Source organism: Dasypus novemcinctus, chromosome 8, assembly GCF_030445035.2.
Source record: "Dasypus novemcinctus isolate mDasNov1 chromosome 8, mDasNov1.1.hap2, whole genome shotgun sequence".
Classification (NCBI taxonomy): domain Eukaryota; kingdom Metazoa; phylum Chordata; class Mammalia; order Cingulata; family Dasypodidae; genus Dasypus; species Dasypus novemcinctus.
Genome location: NC_080680.1, coordinates 50,486,236 through 50,511,309, shown reverse-complemented (window position 1 = coordinate 50,511,309; position 25,074 = coordinate 50,486,236). Strand labels below are relative to the sequence as shown.

General features: G+C 37.4%; 1 protein-coding gene across 16 annotated transcripts in view; it reads left to right on the top strand.

Annotated features, from left to right (window-relative positions):
• Positions 1-25,074, top strand: part of PTPRD (protein tyrosine phosphatase receptor type D) — a 537,728-nt gene that overhangs the window by 214,875 nt on the left and 297,779 nt on the right. For all 16 annotated transcript variants that reach the window (XM_058301839.2, XM_058301846.2, XM_012519131.4 and 13 more), the window contains exons 3-4: positions 18,885-19,030; positions 22,167-22,308. In XM_058301839.2, coding sequence (XP_058157822.1) covers positions 18,885-19,030; positions 22,167-22,308 — 288 coding nt within the window. The remainder of the gene's footprint in view (positions 1-18,884; positions 19,031-22,166; positions 22,309-25,074) is intronic.

Sequence of the window (25,074 nt, the reverse complement as noted above, 5' to 3'; positions counted from 1 at the left end):
ACGCTCAAATCTCGTGAACTCATTAGTAGGCTGGTGATAATGTTCATGGAGGCCTAAGCCTTGGGTAGGGCTGTGATATTAGCTGTGTGCTGACTGATGCCATGGCCTTTGTTAGACAGTGGGAACACAGAGATGAGAATGGCTCAGTCCCTGCCCTCAAGAGGCTTTAGCAGGAGAGAGAGAACATGACCACCTAATTTTAAGCCATGTGAAATGTCCATGTAGGAAATATTTACAAGGAACTGAGTAGTACAGAGTAGGGAATAATTGACTCTGTTTGGAGGGGTCTGACCTAGGGTGATGAGCTGTCCTCGTTTTTCCAGGACCGTGGAGTTTCCTGGAAGGCAGAACTTTCAGTGTTAAAATTGTAAAAGTCCTGGGCAAACGAGGACAAGTCGATCACCTTAGGTCTGACATTTATTGTTCACTTTATGTGTATCATTGTTATTCATCCCTATTTTATATAGGGAACCCAAGGATTAGAAATGTTAACTCAAGTGCCCAACATCAAACAGTTTCTAAGTAGTAGGGCCATGGTTTGGGACTGGTCTTTCTGGCTTAGGAGCTTGTGTCTCTGAAAACTTGCCTTTATACAAGAGACAAGATGGTGATTCCAGGTGTTCAAAGAAATCGGGTTTGATCTTTTGTTGGAACTACAGCTTTTTCTGGTTTGTTGTTCTGGTCAAGTGTTACTGAAGAGTTTGTGAAATGACACCGGAGAGGGAATTAGGATCTGGATAGTAAAATCTCTTTTTTTTTTTTTCCAAGTTTTTAAAAAAAATTTCTCTCCCCTCCCCTCTCCCCCACCACGTTGTTTGCTCTCTGTGTCCATTCACTGTGTGTTCTGTGTCCACTTGTATTCTTGTCAGTGACAGCAGAAATCTGTCTCTTTTTGTTGCATCATCTTGCTGCATCAGCTCTCTGTGTGTGTGGTGCCACGCCTGAACAGCTCTCCTCGTGGGACACACTCCTTGCACGTGGAACTCCCCTATGTGGGGACACCCCTGCGTGGCACGGTGCTCCTTGCACATGTCAGTACTATGCATGGGCCAGTTCATCACAGGTCAGAAAGCCCTGGGTTTGAACCCTGGACCTCCCATATGGTAGGTGGATGCTCTATCATTTGAGCCAAATTCACTTCCCTGGATAGTGAAATCTTAACATGTTGATGACCTTGGACTGCATTCTGAATGCTGAGCCAGTAAAGGACTTTCAGGAGGGGAAGGATATGGCCCTCTTCTGTTTTAAGTTGATCTTGCAGGTAACATTATAAGGGCAAATTGGAGGGACAAAAACAGAGAAAAGGATAGCAGCTGAAAAGTCATAAATATCCAAGTGACCACTTATGGTGACCTGGATCACAAGTTTGTGGCATTAGGGATGGAGAGGAGAAAGATTGAATACTAAGTATATTTAGATGGTAAAATCAAATCATCCAGGCTTGCTGATTTGTTATGTGCCTGAAATGACAGGTAAGATTGGAAAGTGAGATGAAAAGATTTGTAGAAGTGAGGGTACTAGTGTAAATTAAGGAGATACGTATGAGGAAAGGAAGGGAAATTCTATTTTGGATATACTTAAATTGAGGTCCCCAAGGAATATTTAGTAAGAGATGTCTGATAAGCATGAAGTAGGCAGTTTGGGAGCACAGAACAGAGGTGTAAATTAGAACGACAGGGTTCTTTGTCATGAATCAGTGCACTGGCAGTGGTTGAATTGTTGAGATAGATGTGTGTAGTCAAAAAGAGTGTGAAGAGTGAGAAGAAATGAGTGTTGGGGCATAACTACTAGAAACCATGTCGAAGGATCTAAGAGGACAGAGTCCGAAGGGAAGAAGGACCATCAGAATAACGAGATATTCCAGAAGCCAAAGCAGGAGTGGAAAAGCAGAAGAAAGGAGCCGTCCCTGGAACCAAAGATCACAGACAAGGTCAAGACTGAAGAGTGTTAACAATTGCCCCTATCAGTTAGGCTGACTTGGTGACCTTACTGTGAACTTGCATCCTGAGGAGGAAATAGAGATGCTGAGTACAGAAAATGCTTAGAAGAAGCTTAGATAAAGAGGAAAAGAGAGAAGGTTAAAGGAGAAGCAGAGATCAGGGAAGGTGTTTTAGGGTTGTGCTAAGGTAGGAAGGAGGTGTGATTTTGCCCCCATCTGCCACCCACTAGGCAAAGGGGATATTTGGCACCTTTTGGAGGCATTTTTGGTTATCACAGCTGGGGGAAGATGTTACTACTGGCATCTAATGGGCAAAAACCAGGGATGCTGCTGAATCTCCTACAGTGCTCAGAGCAGTATCCTACAGCAAAGAATTATCTGGCCCAAATGTCAGTAGTTAGAAGCCTTGTTCCAGGGGAAGAAACTATAAGAGAAAGAGTGAAGATGTGAAAGTATACAGGGATGAGACAGTCCTTGCATCAGGGTGCTCAGGGGATAAAGAGAGAAGAGGTTCAAGAGCACATCTGGAGCAATTGGTGCAAACCAGAGAAACTGAAGGAAGATGGTTAACAAGTTAGAGATGCTTGTACAATGGATAGGATGTGGCCACCATCCAGTGTGCGTTAGATGGAATTATTTTCTCTGCTGAAGTAAGAGGCAAGAGCATCAATCTCTTAGAGGTGAGAGATCCATGTAGGGCAGACTTCTGGAGAGCGGTGAAGGGTGGGGGGATGATTGAAAGGGAACTAAGGATTCTCCTGAGGCTGTGGACCATGAATTTGTAATGGCACCAACTCTTAGATTTTCTAGGGTAGGGATCAGCCATTCAGGATGGGGAGGGAAAAGGGCATACTACAGAACTCTTAGGGATCCTTCAGGCACGTGCTTTATATACCCCGAAAGCCATTTATTTAGAGAATTAGAGTAATCTATACATATTTAATCATTAATTGTACCCTGTCTGTATTGATCCTCTTTTTTTCTTTTTCCTCTTTGCAACAACTCTGAAGGCGATCTACTTTCACGGCATTCTTAAATCTACTTTGAGAAAGTGCTTTGGCCCTAGGATACCAAAAAAATCAAACAGTAATATTAGACAAAGGCACTGCAGAGAGCTTTAAAGAAAAATTTCACTTCATTAATTTAGTGACTATGACTAGGTTATTTCATGATTAAGAGAAAGAAGTCGTGTGCACTACTCAGCATTTGGGATACCAGAGGCTGTATCTTTTCATTTACTACTGAATAAAGGCTTATCTCAGGATAATCTGCTGCAGGCCCTCCTTCTAATTCTGGAAGATTAAGTTCATCCAGAATCTCACACACATGACCCAGCACATATTCAAATAACAAGGAAAGCATTTTCTTCCTTTCTCCATGATCACTGGCCACTCAAAAACACCTTAAGGCATGTGTGTAAAGCTGAAAGTGTTTTGAGTTATACACATATTTTAGAGTCTTATAAAAAGGCCAGCATGATTGTTCAGTTAGAATCGTTAATATTTTAGAGTATTTATAGCAACTAAAGCTCGTCCAACCTGGCAGGATGTCCTTCAAGAGTGTTATTTATTGTACCCAGAGTAATATGGGCAGTGCATCTCTGTTGGATGAATAGGGTGACTGCAGCATGCCTCAGTCTGGCAAGAGGCCTTGGGGATCTGCAAATGTGTTCTCAGGATAGCAGGGAGCTGGACCCATCAGCTGTCAGCCCCAGCTTCTATTTATGCTCTGAACAATAGCCATGTGCCCGGGCAGTAATTATTGGTTGATTTTCTTTCTAAAATAAGTGTCCTAATAATTTGTCACAAAACCAACTTAAATTGCTGTGATGTTGCCTGCAACAGTTAAATGGGGGGGGGAGGAGGAGAGAGAAGAGAAAGAAAGAAAACCACAGCAAGTAATGTTTCATTTCATTTCGACCTGCGGTCTATATTGTTGAATAGTATAATTAAAATCCTGTTTGCAGGTTTTTCACAAAGGTTATTTCTGAATGGGAAAACCCTTTGTTTTCATACTTAATACTCTGAGTTGTAAATTAGAGAATGGGGGGGAGGGCGGGGGAGTTATTTGGCAAATAAAGATCCTCACAGTTTATGCTGCTTTGGAATGCCTCCCATATTCCTGGGGCTCAGATAATGTGTTTCTCTAGAAAAGCATGCATAATCTGCCCTGAAATGAGCTGGTACCGGGGTCTGCACAGCCCAAGGATACTAATTAGGGACTTGATATTTGAAGAGTAATCCAACTAAAAAGTGTTTCCAGAATATTCTGGTAGATTTACCTTATGTCTACATGTTCATATGTTGCCCAGATTCTCTTACCAGGAGAGGCAAAATGCATATTTATGTAGATAAATCTGGGGCCTTTCAGATGATGGGAACAAAAGGATTGGCCCAAGTATAACAGATTGGGGAAAGAAAAAAAAAAACGTCCCTCCTCTGGTTGGTTTTCTAAATTTATACTGTGTGTGTGAGAGTTCACATGTGGCAACAGTGAGGTATTTTGCTCCTCGTATTTAACATGCTGTCATGGAAATGCTGATAGGGTTATTTTCCTGAGATGTCGGTTATAAAAAATAGTAAGGCTTGAGTTATTGCATTGTACTTGGTTCCATCTAGGGTACGTTTTTATTAAAGTTCTTAAAGAGTTTATTTTCATCTACAAACCACAAAATTAGGCCCTATCCTCTATGTCTGTGTCAGGCTCCAATTAATGTCAACTTGAGCTTTCTTTGTGGACAGGGCTAGTCCATGGCCCTGGGTCATCATCTATTATTATCATTGCTTGCTTGAACATGACTTCACAGCCCTAGCATAGAACCGGTTGTCATGTTTTCCATCTTTTGTGCCCCCAAATAGCTGGCTGAGTAGACTTTGGGAATGGGCAGGTCATGCGCCCATTGAGAATACAGAGATATTCATGATTAGCAAATTTAACTTAGGGAGACATAATAAGAAACACATCCCAAAACCAGCTTGCATGCATGAATGTAGATTTGTTCTTATGATTCTAAAAATGAACTTTGATATTATTTTAGATAAGATAAATTTAATATGTACAATAAATATCCTCCTGTTTCTTGCCGCATGTACCCAACAAGGACACCAGAAAAAATTATTTTTAATATCCTACAAAATGTTATTGGTTCTAATGGTTGGCTAATATTGAATAAGAATATTTGGAAGCCTGCAAATCATTGCCAAATACTTTTTGGCTTCGTCTGTTGGGTCTATAGAGAAATGAATTTTTAAAATCCCTAAATTTAGTAGAAGATATCTGAACATGTGCCAAAAATTTTCATATTACCAAAATAATTGTACATACTTTAAAAGATCTTGAATCCTTACAATATGCTAGTTATAGATATATATTATGTCATAAAACTTTATAATAGCCTTGTAAACTTAGGATATTATGATCACTAGTAAGATATTGTTCTAAATGTGAATAATGTGGGACATTTTTAAGTTACCATTTTATTGTATATATTAAAAAAACAACACTAGTGGATAGACATTACTTTCTTTTTCAGTTTGTGGTTTCTCTTTTCTATTGTTTCTCTATTATCTTTTAAATACTTACAATCAGCAAATGGTAGTATGTGAGCAGACCTTAACATAAAGCACTGAGTAACAAGGAAATATTTTGACACAATTAAATTAAGTGCCCCATCATTGGAAACATTTAAAAGTTACACGTTTTTTTATTTAAATGAGAATATCGTTATGGACTTTCTTTAGAAAATGCTATCATATTTATTCTATAGAGATCCTATTTTGTCTATTAATAAAGTTTTTTTATGCTAACACTACTAAATTTGTTCAGTAAATTCATTTATCTTTTAAATCTGTTTTATGACTCTCTGAAAATGAATATGTACACACACTCCTGGGTTGTATCTACTTGGGAGTTACTTACATTTCTTAAAGTATCTTGCCAGATTAACCAGTATGAAGTTGATAGATGCAAAATTGTAGTCAATTCATTCCTGGAAGATGGATCTAACACATAAGAAATGATCCAGTCTTTTGACAGTTTGGTAACACCTCACTTTGTTGGAGGGCAAGGGTTTTAGCAGTTCATATTGGCTCAAGGCCTGTCGGCACATATAGCCGTGTCAGTCGATCTTCTTCTTTGTGGAATTAGTTGACTACTGGTATCTGAAGTCAAGCTGATAGTGTATCACTCTTGTTTCTCTTAAATAAAACTAACATATAATTAACATGGTTGTTACAATAAAAAATTCTTAGAGGAAAAAGAGCAGTACCTATATATTGAATTCTGATACATTAAATTGAGAAAGAATTTATTGTCTCTCTTTTATTTACCCGTTTCTTCACTATCTCAATTATATCTGCTCTCGTGTTCCTTTTCAAATAAGCCAATTACCTTTACCGTGTGATCCAATTTGCAGGTACATGATAAACTGCAGGATAGAATAAAGAATAAATGATTACTTTTAATGATGATCAGCACATCTGATGTGATAAATTATGATTAATGAGTAAATTAACAGTGAATGATGTAAATGAATATGCTTTGAAAACTAACTCTCCAAAAATATGCTGAAAGTTGGTAGAGCTTTTTATTTTTCTTAACTTTCTTTTTTCTTTCTATCAATTACAGTGTTTGTGTTTAATAGCCTTATGAGTATATTACCTTTTGGATGCAGTATGAAAAAAATTGTGTCATTTGCCTGCATCTTTATTGTTTGAATCTGAGAGATTGCATGCAATGCATGAATTTTCATCTGTTTTAAGGTAAGGGCCTTTATCACTCTATTGAACAACCAAAAAAAGATGCACAAATGTGTATTTTGAATCTATAAATAGGTACCAAGCAAACCTGGAGTTTCAAGTGAGAAATGGTGCCACTGTAACTTGTTTTTCATTAAGAATGTGAGACTGGCATATAAAGTATGGTAAGAAAGTTTTCACAGTTTGTGCCCGAGTTAAAGATTTAGGACCACTTGCATATCTCCCTGAAATTTATGACACTAACTAGTGGTTACTGTGATCATCTTATAATGAAACAGATGGTCAATCTTACCAAGCCTCTCCATAGTCAAGGGAAGTTTTATAGGCTAGACACACTGAATATCGGAGATTGTTTGTCTTGGTCATAATATCCCAAGGGTCTGTGTTAAATGAAAAAGTTATGGTGGTGAGACCATACAACTTTGATTGCTGTAAAACATATGTTTATGACCTAGGCATTATTGAAATATTTATGTTTTTATACCTTGCTACAAATAATTGGGAAATACCATTGTTACTTTCCTGCCCTGCCCTTGCTTTTGTCTCCATGCATGGGAGTAAGTCCTTTTGTAATATGTGTGCCTGTGTTATGAAGAAGGAGAATCTGAATTGCATACTGTTTCTGAGTGTGAAGTAATCCCAGGCAAGATCAGAGGTGCTGAATGCAGCTGGCAGGGAAGTCCCATGCTGGCAACTGGGGTGGAGAGCCGGGTTGGTTCTGGAGCTGAGAGGTGACTGAGCTGTGCTAAGGATAATGTCAGTGTTCACTAGTAGTTCACTATATGCAGAGCATTGTGCTGTGTTTGATATCTGTTATCTCATTTAACCTTCCCCAAAGCCCTATAAGACAGGTACTGTTAGCTTGATTCTATACATGAGTCTGAGGCTTAGAGAAATTATGCCTGTAAGAGGCCGATAAGAACTCCCATATACTGAATTTATGCCAGATCATTATATACTGTGTTTTCATTCAAATTTGTGTATATATGATAACTATTCCTATTCTATTAATACTGGACAAATGACTTAGTACTCAAAGTTTTTCAATGGAAGGTCTATTTACTCCTTCATTAACAAAAGTTGTAAAATATGTTCTTTTTTTTTAAGTTTTTTATTATCTTTTTTTAAAGATACATAGATCACACAAAATGTTACATTAAAAAATATAAGAGGTTCCCATATACCCCACTTCCCCCCACCCCCACTCCTCCCACATCAACAACCTCTTTCATCAATGTGGCACATTCATTGCATTTGATGAATACATTTTAGAGCACTGCTACACAGCATGGATTATAGTTTACATTGTAGTTTACACTCTCTCCCAGTCCATTCAGGATTTGGCAGGATATATAATGTTTTGCATCTGTCCCTGCAATATCATTCAGGACAACTCCAAGTCCTGAAAATGCCCCCATATCACACCTCTTCTTCCATCTCCCTGCCCTCAGCAACTCCCATGGCCACTTTCTCCACATAAATGATATAGTTTCTTCCATTGCTAGAGTCACAATAATTCTATAATAGATTACCAGTAAGTCCACTCTAATCCATATTTTATTCCTCCATCCTGTGGACCCTGGGGTGGCAATGTCACTCCACATATAAATTGAGAGGGGGCTTAGATCCCACATTGCTGATGGATGGGATTATTCTGCTTGCTGTTGTAGACTCTCTCGGTTCGCTGGCGTGGTGGTTGACCATCTTCACCTCCCTGTTAGCTGACCTGGGTAAGTCCAGTGAACTGGGGAGTAGGTATTGCAACTCTGCTGAGGCTCAGGACTCAGCTGGCACATTGACAGTCCAGAGATTCAAGTCTCCTGAGCATATACCAACCCCAGCACCAACCACAGGTTCAGTAAAAGTGACAGAGGAGGCATGTGTAGAGAGGTCAATTCTGAGTCCAATTCCGTCACACTCAGGAGCACAAATTCCAAAGTAGGGCCAACTGGCAAGGCACTGAACTCTGGAGCCATCTGCCATGACTGTAGGACCTGGGTGTCTTTGTAGCTCTCAGGAGCACCACTACCTGTGGTTGCATCTACTTTGGCTGTCTCTGGGATCCTGCTGAGGTGTGTGTAAGTGCAACCCCCTGAGGACCTCCTGACTCATTTTGAAGTCTCTTAGCCATGTAAACTCATTTGTCTTTACCATTTCCCCCATTTAGTCAAGGTCTTTTTCTAGTTGTATCACCAGCTGGTGCTTGGTAGTAATCTCTTGAGGCCAGGGAGTCTCATGCCCAGGAGTCATGTCCCATGCTAGGGGAAGTAAAGTAAGTTCTTTTAAAGAAAGAACAAGCCAACCGTAAATCAACTATGTTCTTCCCAGGCCTGCCAGAACTCCCAGTAAATGTTAACCAAGCTGAACTGAATTTCTGCTGGGTATTCCCAGGGCACAACCATTCAATTATAAAAAGCCCAATTTAATCTATTTAAAATAAAAATATTTTTTCTCGGACACCCTTCTCCTTTGATGGGAGAGATATGTAGTTACTGAATCTATGTTGAAAAGGTTATGCAAAATATATATAATAAAAAGGATATTCTGCTTTTCAAATCCTTGTTTTCTTTTAATCTTGGTAAGAATTATTCAAAATAAATATGTAAAGAAGAAGAACAAAGTTTGTCTTCATGGAAAAAAGTATAAAAATAAAAGTTTAATTCCTAAAATCTTAGCATTCCTCATATTTAGTGTTTCTGCTATGAAAATTAATGGTAAATATTTGAAAGTTTATATATATAAGAATTAATGGTTTGTTGATGGAAATAATTAAATACTAAGTTAGGAATTTCCATAAGGGCCAAGGAAAGTGACCAAAATGGAGAGATAACCCTTATATTCAAATTAGAAATTTACATCACTATCATATGAACTCTTGCCTCAGATTTTTGTAAATTATATGCACGGGCCAGCTTGCCCTCACCAGTAGGCCCTGGGCATCAAACCCTGGACCTCCTATATGGTAAACGGGAGCCCAACTGCTTGAGGTATATCAGTCTCCCCAACAGTTTTCATTTTATAGAAATTTTTTTCATTCTTTTTGTCTTTCTTCATTGATCTTTAAATATTTAGCACTAAGTATTGCCCTTATATGCTTTTGGCATGCAAGGGGAAATGGAAAAGGCAGTATTTGAGGAGAAATTTTTTTGAGGAATGAATTATCCAGCATCTTCCTCAAAATGGATCACCCTTTGACCCCATTTCATCTTCCATCCCTCCCGTTTAGCTAAAAAGAATAAAAATTCAGCTAATGGTAAAGTGATCATTCTCAATGTTCTCAGGTAATTGAACTCTCTCAAAACACTCTGCTGTGTTGCTGGTGTGAAAAGATGCATTGTCTTTTAGAGCATAATTTTAAAATACGTATCAGAAGCCCTGAAAATGTCTGGCCATTTGATCCAGCAATTTTACATATGTGAGTGAATCATTCATATGTGAGTTTTACATACAGAAATGATTACATATAGAAATTAGAGTGCATATAAAGATATAATTATGAGAGGCCATTTAAGCATTTTAAAAATAATACTGAAAACTAGGAAACAATCAGGGTGTTAACAGTGAGTTAAACTATACCTGTATTCTTTATAATGTAAAAATAATGTGAATTTAGATATTTATCATCATTAAAGGTATTCACAAAATATTTTTAAGTAAAGTAGTGGTTATAAAAAGAAATAATTTGATAAATGAGAAAAGGTTTTGGAAGTTATTCACCAATCTGTTGACCATTAGGATGATTTCAAATATTCTTTTTCATTTACTTGAATTTTCTAATTTATCTGTAATAAAAATACAATCAGAACAGTAAAGTAATTTTAGGTAAAAATAACCCAGAAAACTGGCAGGGAGGAGATCTCTGTGACACCAGTGATGTAGAATAATATTCATAAAAGAAATGTGATCCATTGCATTATCCTATACTTCATCTGAACTTAAGTTCTTTGATGGATGGGATGCATGAATCTGTGATTTGGCTATGCTACATTTTGCCAGCTTAGGGCCTGGTACGGATCCATTAGTCTCCCACTATGTCACATCAATGTTTTCCAATGTCAATATGTATTACATCTAATTTGTATTCCACAGCTAATTTATCAAGCTATAAGCAATTTAATTCAAATGTAATTCAAGTAGAAGCATAGTTATCAAGTTTACAATATCATTATCCACCCTAAATACTCAAAAGTGGATAGCCAAGGAAGAGAGGGTATAGCATTTGGGGGAGCCTTTTATTAAGCCCATGTATGCCTTGAGCACACACCTACCATGTGCTAGGGATGGTTAGGAATAATCAGGCTTCCGAGATAACCAAGGCAAAAGTGCTGCTCTCATGGTTCATTAATGAAGACGGAGAATAAACACATGAGCACAAAATAACTAAACTAAACCATAGATTGTTGTAACACATAAGAGAGGCCCAGAAAGTATGATAAGGGCATTGAAAGGATGGGGAACTATGTCGAGATAGGAAGATCAAAGAAGGCCTCAAAGTATTTAATTTGAGCCTGAAAAGTTCTGTCAATTCAAGAGTGAGGGAGAAGCCATTTTGGTTCAAGGGAATAACATGTACCAAGGCATTTGAAATGGAGAATTTTCAGTTCTTGAAGGAGTAGGAAAATTGGTGGTGGTGGTGGGGGGGGGGCCGAGAAGTGTTGGTTTCCAGCAACCTGTCTTGAAAGATCCTAAAGGCCAGGCAGGATCTATATTTTGTTAGCAGTGAGCTATAAAAAAAAAATTTTTGAGGGGAAAAGAGCTGTAATCATACATGCCTTAAGAAACTCCAAGAACGAGAAGAGAAGGGCAAAGGAAATATCCACACCAATGTGCAATATTGATGATAGAGCTAAAAATCTGAAGTTAGTATAACTGGATGTGAGGTTACTGATAGGATTCAGTGATTCTCCATTCTGACTGCCTGAACATTGGAATCCTCTGGGAATTAATTGCCAATTTTATTTTAATTGGTCTGGGATGGGGTCCAAGAACCAATGTTTTTTAAGGCTACAGGTGATTTTAATGTGCAGTTAAAATAGAGTGGTTGGGTATGAAAAAGAGAGGGTGAAAGATACTAGAGGTAGAATCAGTATGACTTTATAATCAATTGGTTGTGGAAGCAAAGAAGAAAGAGGAGATATGGCTGTAAGGCTATAAGGCTGTTGCTTTTGGCGAATGGGGGTGCCACAAGCAGAAATGGATGCTTCTGCAAAAATTTGAAGGCAGATAACATGGTGTGATTTCAACATAATGATTTTGAAAAGACGGCAGTTAATTGTCCAGGCAATTAGGAATAAGGACCAAAAATTGAGAAAAAGTTTAAGGGTGATATCTTTGTATTAAATCAGATCTGTTCTTCCTGTCTTCCTTCTTTCCTTTTCTTTCTTTCCCTTATTCCTTTCTTTTCCAGTCATACGTAATATCAATCCTCTGTTACCTTAAATATAGATAAACTGAGACATAGGTGTCTATCCAGTGGGAGAACACTTAATAGTTCCTCTCAAAGAATTGAGAGTTGAAACCTTAATACAATTAAGTATGTTGACTTGCATAGAAATGTGTAATTGAAATGGAAGAGGTTATATCAATGTCAAGAACTTTCATGGGGCGTTTGGCTTTTTGCATTATGAGCTACTTGTGTAAACAGAATATAATGAAGTCTACTATACCAAACTTGGAACTTAGGTGATTTGTTTATAAATTTTGTGGTGTTGATTTTTGTCTTTTGACCAGGTATAATAATCAGTTATTTTACCCGTGTTTTGAGTTGGTTTCTTGGATGATGTTATACCTTAGGAGAATTTCCATGGGCAGCATGTTCTGAGTGAACTTTCTCACTTAACTAAAGAAGAATGATTGCTGTAATAAGCACAAACTATCTACTAAACCCTTGAGAAAACAATCAATATAGATTTTATAGTTAACTAAAACAAATTTCAAAATATATAGTAAATTTGGATATAGCTTATTATCTGTGCAGTGTCTTTGTTACTTTTTATTTTGCAATCTGGCACAATGAAAATATCAGGGCTTCACCATCAGGTCAAAAGCTCTTAACATTCCTTTATTTCCCCCTCCCTTATCTAATCTACTATCTTCTTTCCTTTGACATTTTTTTTATTTCTGTAAATCTCTACAAATCTATAGAACATGGGTACTTACATACTCTTATAATCAATATATACAGCATTTAGTTGAGTGCATTGAACTCACTTTGCCATTTTGAAGTATAATGCTCCTTAAATGAATAAAATATTAAAGCCAAAAGATTGTTTTAGAAGTTGTATTAAAAAGGAAATACCTTAAATGGTGAAAAAAAAAGTCTGCTTAACTTTGAAGATCCATCCTGGCCACAGATGCAGAGGTGATCAGTTTCAGATTTACTAACCTTTCCCACCTATGTTCCTACGGACTCTGGGTTTTGCAAAACAATTATTGTGGAAACTGCCTCAGCCCAGTGTCTGTGCCATGACTGTCTCTCCTTACCAGTGATGCATCAAATCTGGGACTTCCCTTTTGTCATTTATTTGTACAGCTGTCATAGACACGTTGTCCCCACTACACCCCTACTCCAGTAATAATCACATGAACTGTAGCAGAAAAGCCATCATCCACACAAACTCGGACCACTCTCCAGGTTTGAGGCAGCAGCAATAGGATGTGCTGTGGCTGGAAGAGAGAGCATTTGCCTTCACTGTCTTCTCCAGGCCACTGCCCTTAGATCCCTACCTGGCCCCAGAGGCTCTGCTCTTGATCTTTCCTTCACAGTCCTCGCTCTGGCCCTTTTAGATGATGAAAGATCAGAGATGACTCAATAGATGGTCTCGTAAATTCTACAGAGACCTTTTCAGAGCTATGCAAAAGTATAAGTCAAAGTGAGGCCTGCACCCTGTGGGAGGAAGCTGATTCCTAAAGACAGGACTACTGGTGTATTTTCACTGAACATTCCCTCATCCTCTCCCTTAGTATCATTTACTAGTATTATTAACCTTCCCCTTTTAAGATTCTAAGCCCATTATTATGATAAATATCCCTTTAAAAACAAAGCTTTCTACTTAAGGAAATGTTAATCAGCTAAAAGAAACAAAGCCAATTAGTTACACGCTGTTAGTCCTGTTCCCCATGCGACATATTTTCTTGATGTCTGCAGAAGCAGCGGCTTATGGTTGGAATTAAATTAGACAAATGGTCCCGTCATTACTTGTCTTCACTTTTGTAGCCTGTGATCCTTTCTCTGAATCTGTTTTAAGGGACTCTCAGCTGGGCAGTCATCTTACCTCAAACCTGAGTTGTCTTCTTAACATTTGAAAATTTTTCATTAATTCTTCCATGGAAGTTACTGGTAGACTTCAATGACTGTCCCCCAATAACAGCTAGCCCTACTTAATGCAGTTTACTAAAGGAAGCATTTTGTCCTCAGTAGAGCAGTTTATTAAGGACAAAGGCAGGTGGCTGGTCTTGGCTGGTTCTTGCTCATAAATTTAATAGCTGTAAATGTGGACTGAGCTTATCACTTTGTCTTCAGAGAGCCTTGCTTATTGAAACATGATATGGCATGAAAATAATACAATCATTACATACGAAGATAGTGAGCACTGATTATACTTTAAGACTCAATCTAATTTCTTAGAAGTAAAATCACTCAGGAACCTAGGGCTACTTCTGAGCTGTGTAGGAATTAGTAACCTACTGGATTCCTGAAGCTGCTGACAGCTCTATGAATGCATCCTGAGAATGCACAGTTCTTGAGAATAGAAAGGGAGCATGACTGACACATTCTAGAATATCAACCATGCTTGTCTTCTGACTCATGCATGTTTAGCATCTCTACTTTCCATTTAGAAAATAGATTTTCAGGGTCTAATAGTAATTTGACCTCAGTAGAGCCCAGCATTTGTTTAATAAAGGATCATACCCCTCACTTGTCAAAACTAGCTTGTGTAGAAATGCATTTTGCAAAACACAGTCTTGGCAGATGTAGGTGGATAACAATGGCAGTTAACTGCAGCAGTAGTAGAAGGTCATCTCTCTAAATAGTTATGACTGAAAAATTCTAATGGCTTTCTTCCCATGTTTACATTCTTGATAGTTCTTTTTTTTCAGTAGACCATGTATAGCATTGATGATTGTATCACATGGGTAAAAAGAGTGGATTTCATTATTCAGATTTGAGGCTATCCTATTGTGTGACTCTAGTAGAAATCTTTGTTTCTGTTTTACTTGTATTCTCGTCCTTCCTATCTTCAGAACATGAATTAAATTTGGGCAGTATCCATGATAAAATAAGGCAGAAGATTCCTTTTTTTCCTTTTATTAAGTTGAGATATATAGAGTTGGGTGCAATTTATTGTTATATCCTTATGAGAATAAACATTTTTACTATACATTTCACTTTACAATTTACTTGCCTTGAGCATTTATTAGGGTTATAAAGTTTTGCCTCCTCTCTATCTCAGTCTTTCCTGTGACTGGCTGGCTGGCATTGATGACATCAATTTGAGAGGCTGACCAACCAAGACTATTATTTATGCAACCAACATGCTTATTGGAAGGATTTTACTTTTTTATCTAGAATTTTACCTTGTATCCTAGAATGGTAACGTTTCTCCTTTCTGTGGTTTGGATTTTATGGGCAAATGTAGAAAAGTTGGTATTGAATCACATAAAGTAATGATTTTCTTGTCTCTGAAGGCCAGTGTCCCTCATATTTAAAAACCAAACAAACAAACAATACAACTTGGATTACAAGCTTCTGAAAAGCACCTTCCTTCCTCCCTCACTTCCTTCTTCTTCCCCTCCCTTCCTTCCATAGTGTGATCAGCTTCATATTCTTGTTTTCTAAGAATAAATTTAAGACCCTTTTTCTTTATGCTCTTTTCAAAAACACTGAGTCACCTCAGTGGTAGGTAGCAGGATTTAAGAAGATACAGTTCCAGGTTCCAAAATAGATCCTGGTTGCTTTCTTAAAGAATTTTTCTTGATAGATGAAATCAATTATTTGACTTTGTCTTCCTCAAAATTCTTGTAATAATAGCCAAGAGTCATGTCTTTGGTACATTCTTAAACTTGTGAAACTTCAGTGTATGACGAGAAAACAAAGATAATTGAGAAAAACACCTGGAAAATATTAGAATGGTAGCTATGCACAATCTCAAAATATATGGGAATTTGCCTTGTCTGCTTTCCTTTTAAATAGGTTTCCATTTTTAATACTAATTTCATGTTTCTGGCACCCCAGTTATTTCCAGATGACCTTTCTACCCTGCGCCTTTATAGGTGCAACCAGACAAAGGAAGCACTTGACCAAGTAGCCTTTGTCTATTTGCAAGATTGTCCAAAGCTCTGAATTTCCTCCATTCATTGGAAAGAAAGATGGATATGATTACTTAAAAACAAATGCATTTTCCAGTGCAGGGTAAATGGCATCTTACATCCTAGACTTATTTACTTTATGTTTAGTACACATTTGTTTTATACAACTTCCCTTAGCTCCCTTCAAACATTTTTGTAAGAAATTTCAAAACAGGAGTTAAATGAGAAGCTTGGGTTGTTAGAATTTAATTTTATTCAGCCTCGACCGTTTTGAGGGTGCAGGCAAGAGAAAGTTAAAATACAGTATTGCAGTATTTAATAGTGTAGCAATAGTGTACTTTATCTTTACCCAGGAAAATTCCCTAGGAATTTTAAATATATAATTACAATGTCTACAATAGATGCTGAGAGTGAGTGGTTATTATCAATTTGTGTTGTTTGTGACAGTGGAATGAAAAAAATAATAAAATATGTAATATCTTCTATGTTTGTTTTCAGAAGAGTGACTTCAATGTACAATGTTTTTCATTCCTCTCACTGTTAGTCAATTTCAAATCATTTTAAGTACTTCCTGCAGCTTCTGGTAATCATCTAGTTTGTATTGCTACCCAGCAATGCAGCAGGATGTGATATCTCGCTGGGTTGTTAAAGCCTGCTTTCTTTCCTAATATTTCTGAAATTGAACAGGACACTGTGTTCCCACCAGTTCTATTATCACCAATAAGTTGAATTTGCTGTCAAGGGGAGGACTCATTCTTCCAAACTAGCATTACAAAGATACCGCTCTCCTTCTCCATTTTCCTCCCCTTCCCGTACATGAAAATAATACACTAAGTCAGAAAACTTTCAAATTGTAAAGAATCTCCCCAAGGTGATCTATTTCATATCTCATAATTTGGCCATGAATAAAAGTTAAGCTAGTTGATTTTTTTCCCCTCAGCTCATTCACATCTGTAATGGCAGATTTGGAATGGGATCTGGGTTCCCTGACTCCACGAAAACCAAAATGAGAGAGTACAACATTGGGGGATCAGAGTCATCATGTGGGAAGATAAAAAGCATGCAGAGAAAATAGTGATGATGAGCAAACAATGATAAACTTCATTGTTTTCTTCTTCATTAGAATATAAAGATTGTTTTCAACTTAATCAAAGCAGTGGCTATTTAAAAATATTTTCCAAGTGACAACTGAAAAACAGGAGGAGAGTAATAGGGAAAGAAAATAATGAAATGAGTAAAGTTAAAGGTTTTGAGTTTTAAAAATTTTCCAGTATAACATAATTCTAAAAATTCAAAGATGTAAGAAAAATGGAAAGGAGTGGGAAATATGTTTTTAAAATACCACCTCCCAAATCATCATTAGCATTTTAGTATATTTTTCCTCATCTTTTCTGTACATTTTTCTTTATTATCTGATATCCCTCATATATTGTACATTATGCTTCTGTGGTTTATTATTGAATCATAGTACTAGAAATATTAGATGGATGATACGTAACTTTTGAAAAAGAGGAATGAAATGTTAGAAACATTTGATAGAGATGGAAGACATTTAAAAAGCCTCTAATTTCCAGCCTTTCATCCTTGGAAAAATTTATATCTACACCTTTCTCTTTTTTCCCCATTTTAAAAGCAATTTATAGAAGTATATCATTCTTACATAAACAGACATAAACAATAAGTGTACAGTAAAAGTTGTGAACTTACAAAACAAGTATGCATAACATCATACAGGGCTCCCATATGTCACCCCACCACAGAGACCTGGCATTATTGTGAAACATTTGTAATGAACTATGAAAGAGTGTCATCAAAGTATTTGTAACTATAGTCCATATCTTACATTTGATGTATTTTCCCCAACCCACACTATTAATTTTTTTGTTCATAAAATATAATTTATCTAAAATGTACAATCTGTGGCATTTGGTATAATCACTGAGTTGCACATTCATCACATTACTCAGTACTAGAGCATTTTCATTACTCAAAAAAAAAAAAAAAAAGAAAATCCAAACCACTATCTAAAGCATAATTTCTGATGAATTATTTATTCATAAAAATCACCCTGCATAACAATATAAGTAATATCTTTAATAACCAATGGCATGTTGATTAAGATAAAGTGTTTCTTACACTATCATTGTTGCATTGAAGATTGGGGGTCATTGAACTATACCTTTCTTTAAAAAATCTTTTTGTTGTTGTTCTGACTTTTGAGGCTTTTTTACTTATCTTCTTTTCTACATATTAGGCAATTAAGTTTCAAGAAGTAAGGCAATCCTCAGTGTCTGGGTTAGAAAGTCACTGTACCAGTTTTTTTATTCCTTTTTCATGCCAAACCTTCTAATTCAGGACTATATTTCTTGTCACTTTAAATTTTTCTAGAATTTCACTTAAATGTCACTAATTTTAGTAGCTTAGCAATTGCAATACTGCTTTCTTGCAGTATCCTGATAGTGACATCAAAGCAAAGAGCTAAAATTTTACCCACTTTGATTGATGAACTCATTTTGTTACAGAGGACAAATTGGATTTTTTTAACACTGGCAATAAAAATTAATGTGTGATTTTGCTATTTGGATGTTATTGGATCTCTGTCTTAATATTGATTTTGGCAGTAAAAGCACCAACAGATAGTGTGACCAGAAAGTAACCTCCTTCCCCTTTGAACTATCCACAAAAGTAAAAGGTGCTTTCCTAACCTCGTAATCCTAGTAGGTGTGCATATGTGTATGCATATGCAGGTGTGCGTATGTGTGTGCATCTATGTGTGTGTTCATTGGCTGAAGTGGAGCTGAGAGCTGAGGGGAGAACAGGGGCCATAGTGTGTGCTTCACCTTTCCATTGACTTGTGATACTTATTTCTTTTATTTCAGCACCTCCAAGGTTTACACGAACACCTGTTGACCAGACAGGGGTCTCTGGTGGAGTTGCCTCTTTCATTTGCCAAGCTACAGGAGACCCAAGACCTAAAATTGTCTGGAACAAAAAAGGAAAGAAAGTCAGCAATCAGAGATTTGAGGTATTAGGTCCATTGTTCTGTTTCTCTGGGGGAAGAATGTATGTTTCTTAGTTGTTTCACTCTGATATAAGGTACCATAATTACTGGGATACCAACTGGCATTCTTTTTGTTACATGTGATGAAAAACTCAACTCAAAACAGCTTTAAAAAAAAAGAAAAAAAGAATGTAGGGGTTCAGGTGACTTGCAGGCTCTTGTCTTTATTTGTGCCAGGACTCAAATAGCGTTCCTAGGCTCCACTCTGACAGCTTCATCCTCAGGCCTCTCCCCCTTAAGGTTGTAAGTCGGAGCCTCACATGTTCACATAGCCAAGTGCAGTCTTCTGTTCCTTCTAGATGCTTTCTATCTCATTAGCTCTTACTGAGTTACATACACAGCTCTGAACCAACCTGTTTGGACAGGTGGATGGTATATGCTAATTAATTTAAGCCAATCAGAATCTACTTTTATGATTAGGAATAGATCAACACCATAGTTTAGAGTGAGGAAGCAGTGTTTTTCCAAAGAGAATTCAAGTTCCTGTTACCAAAAGGAAGGGGAGTGGATGGTGGCGTCAAATAAAGTCCTCTATTATACCTTGCCATCTACATTTATAAGAAGCATGAACCACACTGAAAATGTTATTGCATTGTCTTAGTGTAAAATATTACTTTATGAAAAACATACCCAAGCAGCTTGATATTGCAGCTAAGCCTATTTGAAAAATTACTTTTTTCTGTTCATGAAAGCTCAGTGCATTGAATGTGATGAAAAGTAAGCCAGGCATTCTTTATGGAGGGTATAAAGAGCCTGGAATTTGCTCACTCTAAAGAATAAAAATAGGTGAAAAGCTACATAGATGAAGCTTGAAAGACACACATGATCAAATCTGTAATTTAAGACATGAAGAGGATAGCATGATTCTTAGGAGTACCAATATTCCAAAGTGTCCCAAATTGTAAAACTCACTTCTTCTCACTTGTGCTTCTAGTCTGCTTCATGGTTTAATTCACTTTTTAACAGAGTAAAAGCAATTAATAGATAAAGATACATAGAAACTACAAAATACAAAAGATAGTTGGATTTTATTCATCTTTCACAAGTTCTTACAGAGTTATAAATGGACCAAATGCATAACAAACCTGATTAGTTAAAACAGGGAAAATTATAAATGATAATTTTAAAATTATGTTTGTTTGAAAATTAAATACAGTTATTTAATGATTTAATGGAAAAGAATATCTCAAATGATCTTTGGAAAACATTTCCTACATCATGTAAAACTTAATGGGAACTTAATTTTTTTTTTAGTTTAAATGAATTTGAATTCTTTTGTCAAAGAGGATTTTGTCATCATTTTTGTTGATGACCTTTGCTTCTTGAGGAACATCTTGTAACAAAGATTAAATTATAATACTAAACATTCCAGAGGATGGGTTCTCCTTAGTATGTGATTCTTAATGAGATCCATATAAGCACATCCAGGAAAATTAAAGTTTACATAAAGTATCTATCTCAAACATTATCAAGTCTTGTTTTGAAAATCTTTAATAATAATTGTAACAGTACATGTATTTTTCCACTAGTCTATAAAATTCATAAGAGCAGTGAATATGACTATTTTTGCTTCTTCTTCCATCCCCTATGACAGACAAAGCATCTAGCCCACCATATGCACATAATCAATATTGGAAATTATCTAGGGTTTTTCAAGCTGGATACTATGCTAGCAAGTAGTATGTGGTAGTTGTCTGTTGTAAGAGGACAGGCCCAAATCTAGGATATAACTCAGAATTGCAATTATGATGACATTTAACAATAAATCAATAAAAATTTAAATATGTTTAAGCCTTTCTTTACATCATGCAGTAGGATACTTAAAAATAATTTTTTAAATTATGAAATATTTGGTAATGATTCTAGTAACTGTGGAAATTTTCTCCCCTGAGATGGACACAATAGATTCATTCTAAGTTGTGTCCTTAATAGATTTGGAAATAAATTATAGTGTGATAAATAGGACGTTTTGGATAACTACATGAATTTAGAACATATATGAAATGAACAAAAAAGTTGAAGTGGACATATTTTGAAAGCATTCAATCTCCTTCCATCATACGTTAACACTCATATATACTCATACACAAAATCTGGAGTTGAGCATACCATAGTGTATTTATAAATCATTTTTAACTTAATATTTAGGAACATTTAAGCTTTATTCACATAGAAATGCAAAGAAAATAAGCACTGCATCTCAGTAAATAGAAAGAACACAGCATAGCTAAGGAGTCAGGTAAAGGACTCCACAGTCTTGTGTATGTATTTATCTTGTATGTCATTATTTCTAAAAAGTAGTACTTGAATTAGCTGACAAGTACCTAGGATGCCCAGTGTTGCTAAACGGTTTCAGAGTAGAGTCTATAATGAGAGTGAATTTAGGATTACGTTTAGGACATTAATTTTCTGCCTGGTGAAGCAATCCTCCATTTTACAGCAAGAATGCCCTAAAAATGCTGAAAATGCTAAGCTAGAACAAACACTGGAATGATTTATGGCAAAATTAATGCATGCCATCAGGCTGTTGGGTTGTGAAAGCCGTCTCCTTGGCTGCCTAAATACTAGATTTAGGCTGTTTCTCCTCGTGGATTGCTCATCTCTACTGTTCAGGATGAGAAACTTTAAACTGAAGGGTTACATATGTTGGCATGCGTTAATTCTTCAGTCTACTGTCTGATTATTTAATGGATCCACATGTGCTTATGTACTATCAGAGAAAGAATAATTTTAAGAGTTTATTCATCATAAAAGTATGTCTCTTGTGAAATTAACAGATTCAGATTGTTCTGGACTTGAATGTATTTGAATAACTTGAGTATATTCCATAGAATATTTTCATGTATATGAAGTAGTTTACAGTAGAGATTGCAAAAATCTATGTTGTGCAAATGTAATTTCATGGTTTTCTTTTTTCCTTTTTAGAAGTTTCATTAAATTTTGTGAAATATTTCATTTCACTTCTATAGCAAAATTCAGTTTCCAAATTCTGCTTGTTTATCCTGAGCCCTAATGGCTGATTTGCCACTGCATTAAGAGGTTTAGCTGAGAGGTGGACAATTGTAACAACACCTGTGACAGCTATTGTTTCCTCTAATAGGTAATAGAGTTTGACGATGGATCTGGATCAGTTCTCAGAATACAACCCTTACGGACTCCACGAGATGAGGCCATTTATGAATGTGTGGCCTCGAATAATGTGGGAGAAATAAGTGTATCCACGAGACTCACAGTTTTACGTGGTAAGTGCTCAAGTGTAAGGTTGTTGCTGTGTCATTGCTGGAATTCTGTATCTCAGGTGTTCCTTTGCAGAACCATGGAAAGAACCAGCCTTGGATTGGCACTAAAATGGAAAATATATTAAAGTGAAAGGTTTATAAGGGTCAAACTTTTAAACAGACAGTGGGGGCCTTCTCCCATCAAGGTGTCTTAAATAAATGCTAGTCAGAGAGGCAGAAAGAAGAGTCCAGAGAAGTGCTGATTTCAAATCCCAGAGACCATTCTGATTTTTGATAGAGATCTTACTCTTTTGCATGTTAGCATTACTTGTGCATGAATTTTTCGTACTTAGTTCAGCAGCTACTTTTTAACAAATTACCAAAGCTGACATTGACGTTAACAAAATTGAAGGAAGAACCTGAACCTAAAAATGAGTTCCTCTTAAGCAGTTGGTCAGAAACAAGTATGAGAAAAGCACATTTCTCTGTTATGTCAAACATATATGTTTCTGTTTCCATCTTTTATCATTCTTTAACCAATATCTATGACGGCAAGTAGAAAGGTGAATTGCGGTCACCCCTCGGGCTGAAGTGTGGTTTGCTGGCCTGGCGAGGGGCGGCAGCCGCGGTAGGCCTATTCCAAACCGCTGCCCCCATAATAGGGTGGTTGGTCGGGCCCACCGCCACCCCTGAAGGAAGCTCGGCATGGGCGCAGAGTGCCCTCGGGTCTCCCCTTCTCGGCAGCCATGCTTCCACGGCCACCCCTCCTCCCGGATGGCGCCACACGATGCCTTGTGGGGCGGCACCCTTCTTCTTCTTTCTCCCTGCGCAGGCGCAGGGCGGAAAATTCCAGTCTGCCCTTTTCCCCTCCCCCGACAGCAGCAACAGCCAGGCGTGGGCAGAAAAATCCAGTCTGCCCTTTTCCCCTCCCCCTACAGCACCAACAGCCAGGCGTGGGCGGAAAAATCCAGTCTGCCCTTTTCCCTCCCCCCGACAGCAGCAACAGCCAGGCGTGGGCGGGAAACTCAAGTCTGCCCTCTACCCCAGCAACAGCAGCCACCAATCACTAAACCCTGCCACTTCCCCCAGCAACAGCAACAGCCAATCCCTAATCACCACCCCTCCCCCATCCAGTACCGCCAACTGACCTTTCTCGGGCAACCAATCAGAACAGGGCGTGGCTTCGACCAATCAGCCTTCCCCAGCCCCTATAAAACTGTTGCCTCTCCCTCAATAAAGTGGACTTGCCTGTTTACCTTGTCTCCGTGGTAGTTCTTCTGCCATGCGCCCTCCAGTCCTGATAGCCCCCGACAAGGGCCTGGCCTCCCTTGTCCCCAGTTCGTCGCCTGCTTCTCTGGGCGACCACTTCGTCGCCGGCTTCGCTGTCAGCCGAACCGCGCAACCCCTGTGAGACCGACCCCTCGTCTGCTGCCGGACCGACCCCTCGTCCCAAGCGGGACCGACCCCTCGTCCTGAGCTGGACCGACCCCTCGTCTGCAGCCAGACCCCACCTCTACTGACCAAGCAAGCCGCCGCAGTGAATCCTCTTTTATGTCTCTGACAGAGTTGCTTCTGCAATTTGACAAAAGCATGGGGCACCTTGCCACATTTCCAGTGCAGTGTGTCCACTTTTTGAACATGGCAGTGCTAGAGAGTAAAGGATAATGTTTAATATCTGTTGTATATCTCTATTTCAATCTTTTGTGTAGAGATAAGAACACTGCCTGATTTAGCTTGCCTACTAGTTGACCTTTCCAGGCTAGCACTTCTGGGTCTTTATCTATTTCTTTCTGCCATACATTTGTTTGTTTTGTTTTACTTTGAACCTTATTTTCTTTGATGACAGCGTTTAGGAGATTAGGCTTCCTTAAGATGAAGGAATTAGAAAGAAGGGATCAAAATTTAGTAATCATAGCTGACAATATGTAGATTGGAAATATCTTTCTCCCCATTCCATTTTTTCCATTGGAGAATTTCTTTGCTTTTTTTATAAAATCAGATGCATTTATCCTTCTAAGTCTATTTGGTCCTACATCTCTTTCTCTCTCAAGAAGGTACTACTCATGTGCTCTGGGTTTACCTGGTAGATTTGAGATTATAAAAAACAACTAGAAAATATCTAAGCAAAAGTAAATATTTAATCTAGTAATATAAAATATGATTATTTATATATGCCTCCTTAAATATGTTTCCAATAATATAATCACCTTACTGTGTTGCTAGAGAAATATTTACAACTGGGTGTTCATCTTTTAAATACATGAAACAGAATGCTGCTACAATACAGAAGAGTCATATTTGAGCTCCATTTTGGCCATTATGGCAAACTGAGTAGATACAGGAAGTCCTCCATACAACTATACATACTTAGAGATGTTGACAAAATATCTGAATATAATAGTCCATGGATAGTAGTAATTCTTTAATATATGTTCATCAATTGTAACAAATATACCACACTAACGAAGAATGTTGTTAATGTGGGGAAGTGTGGAAGGGGGAGGGAGTGGGGCATATGGAAATACCCTATATTTTTATGTAGCATTTAAAGCTTCTTTAAAAATAATAAAAAATTAATTTTTAAAATTACATTATCAGGTTTGCAAACAAGAAAGGGTAATTTCCAGGTGCTAAAACAAGAAGGGAATCCCCAGAGTGGAGGCCATTTGTTTTCTTATAATCCAAGATAATAATGCAATGTTCTATATGCTTTAGGGCTGGACTTTTGACTCTCCAGAAGCTAGGAAATATGAGAAAGAGTAGTGAGATACTTTTTTACATAAATGTGAG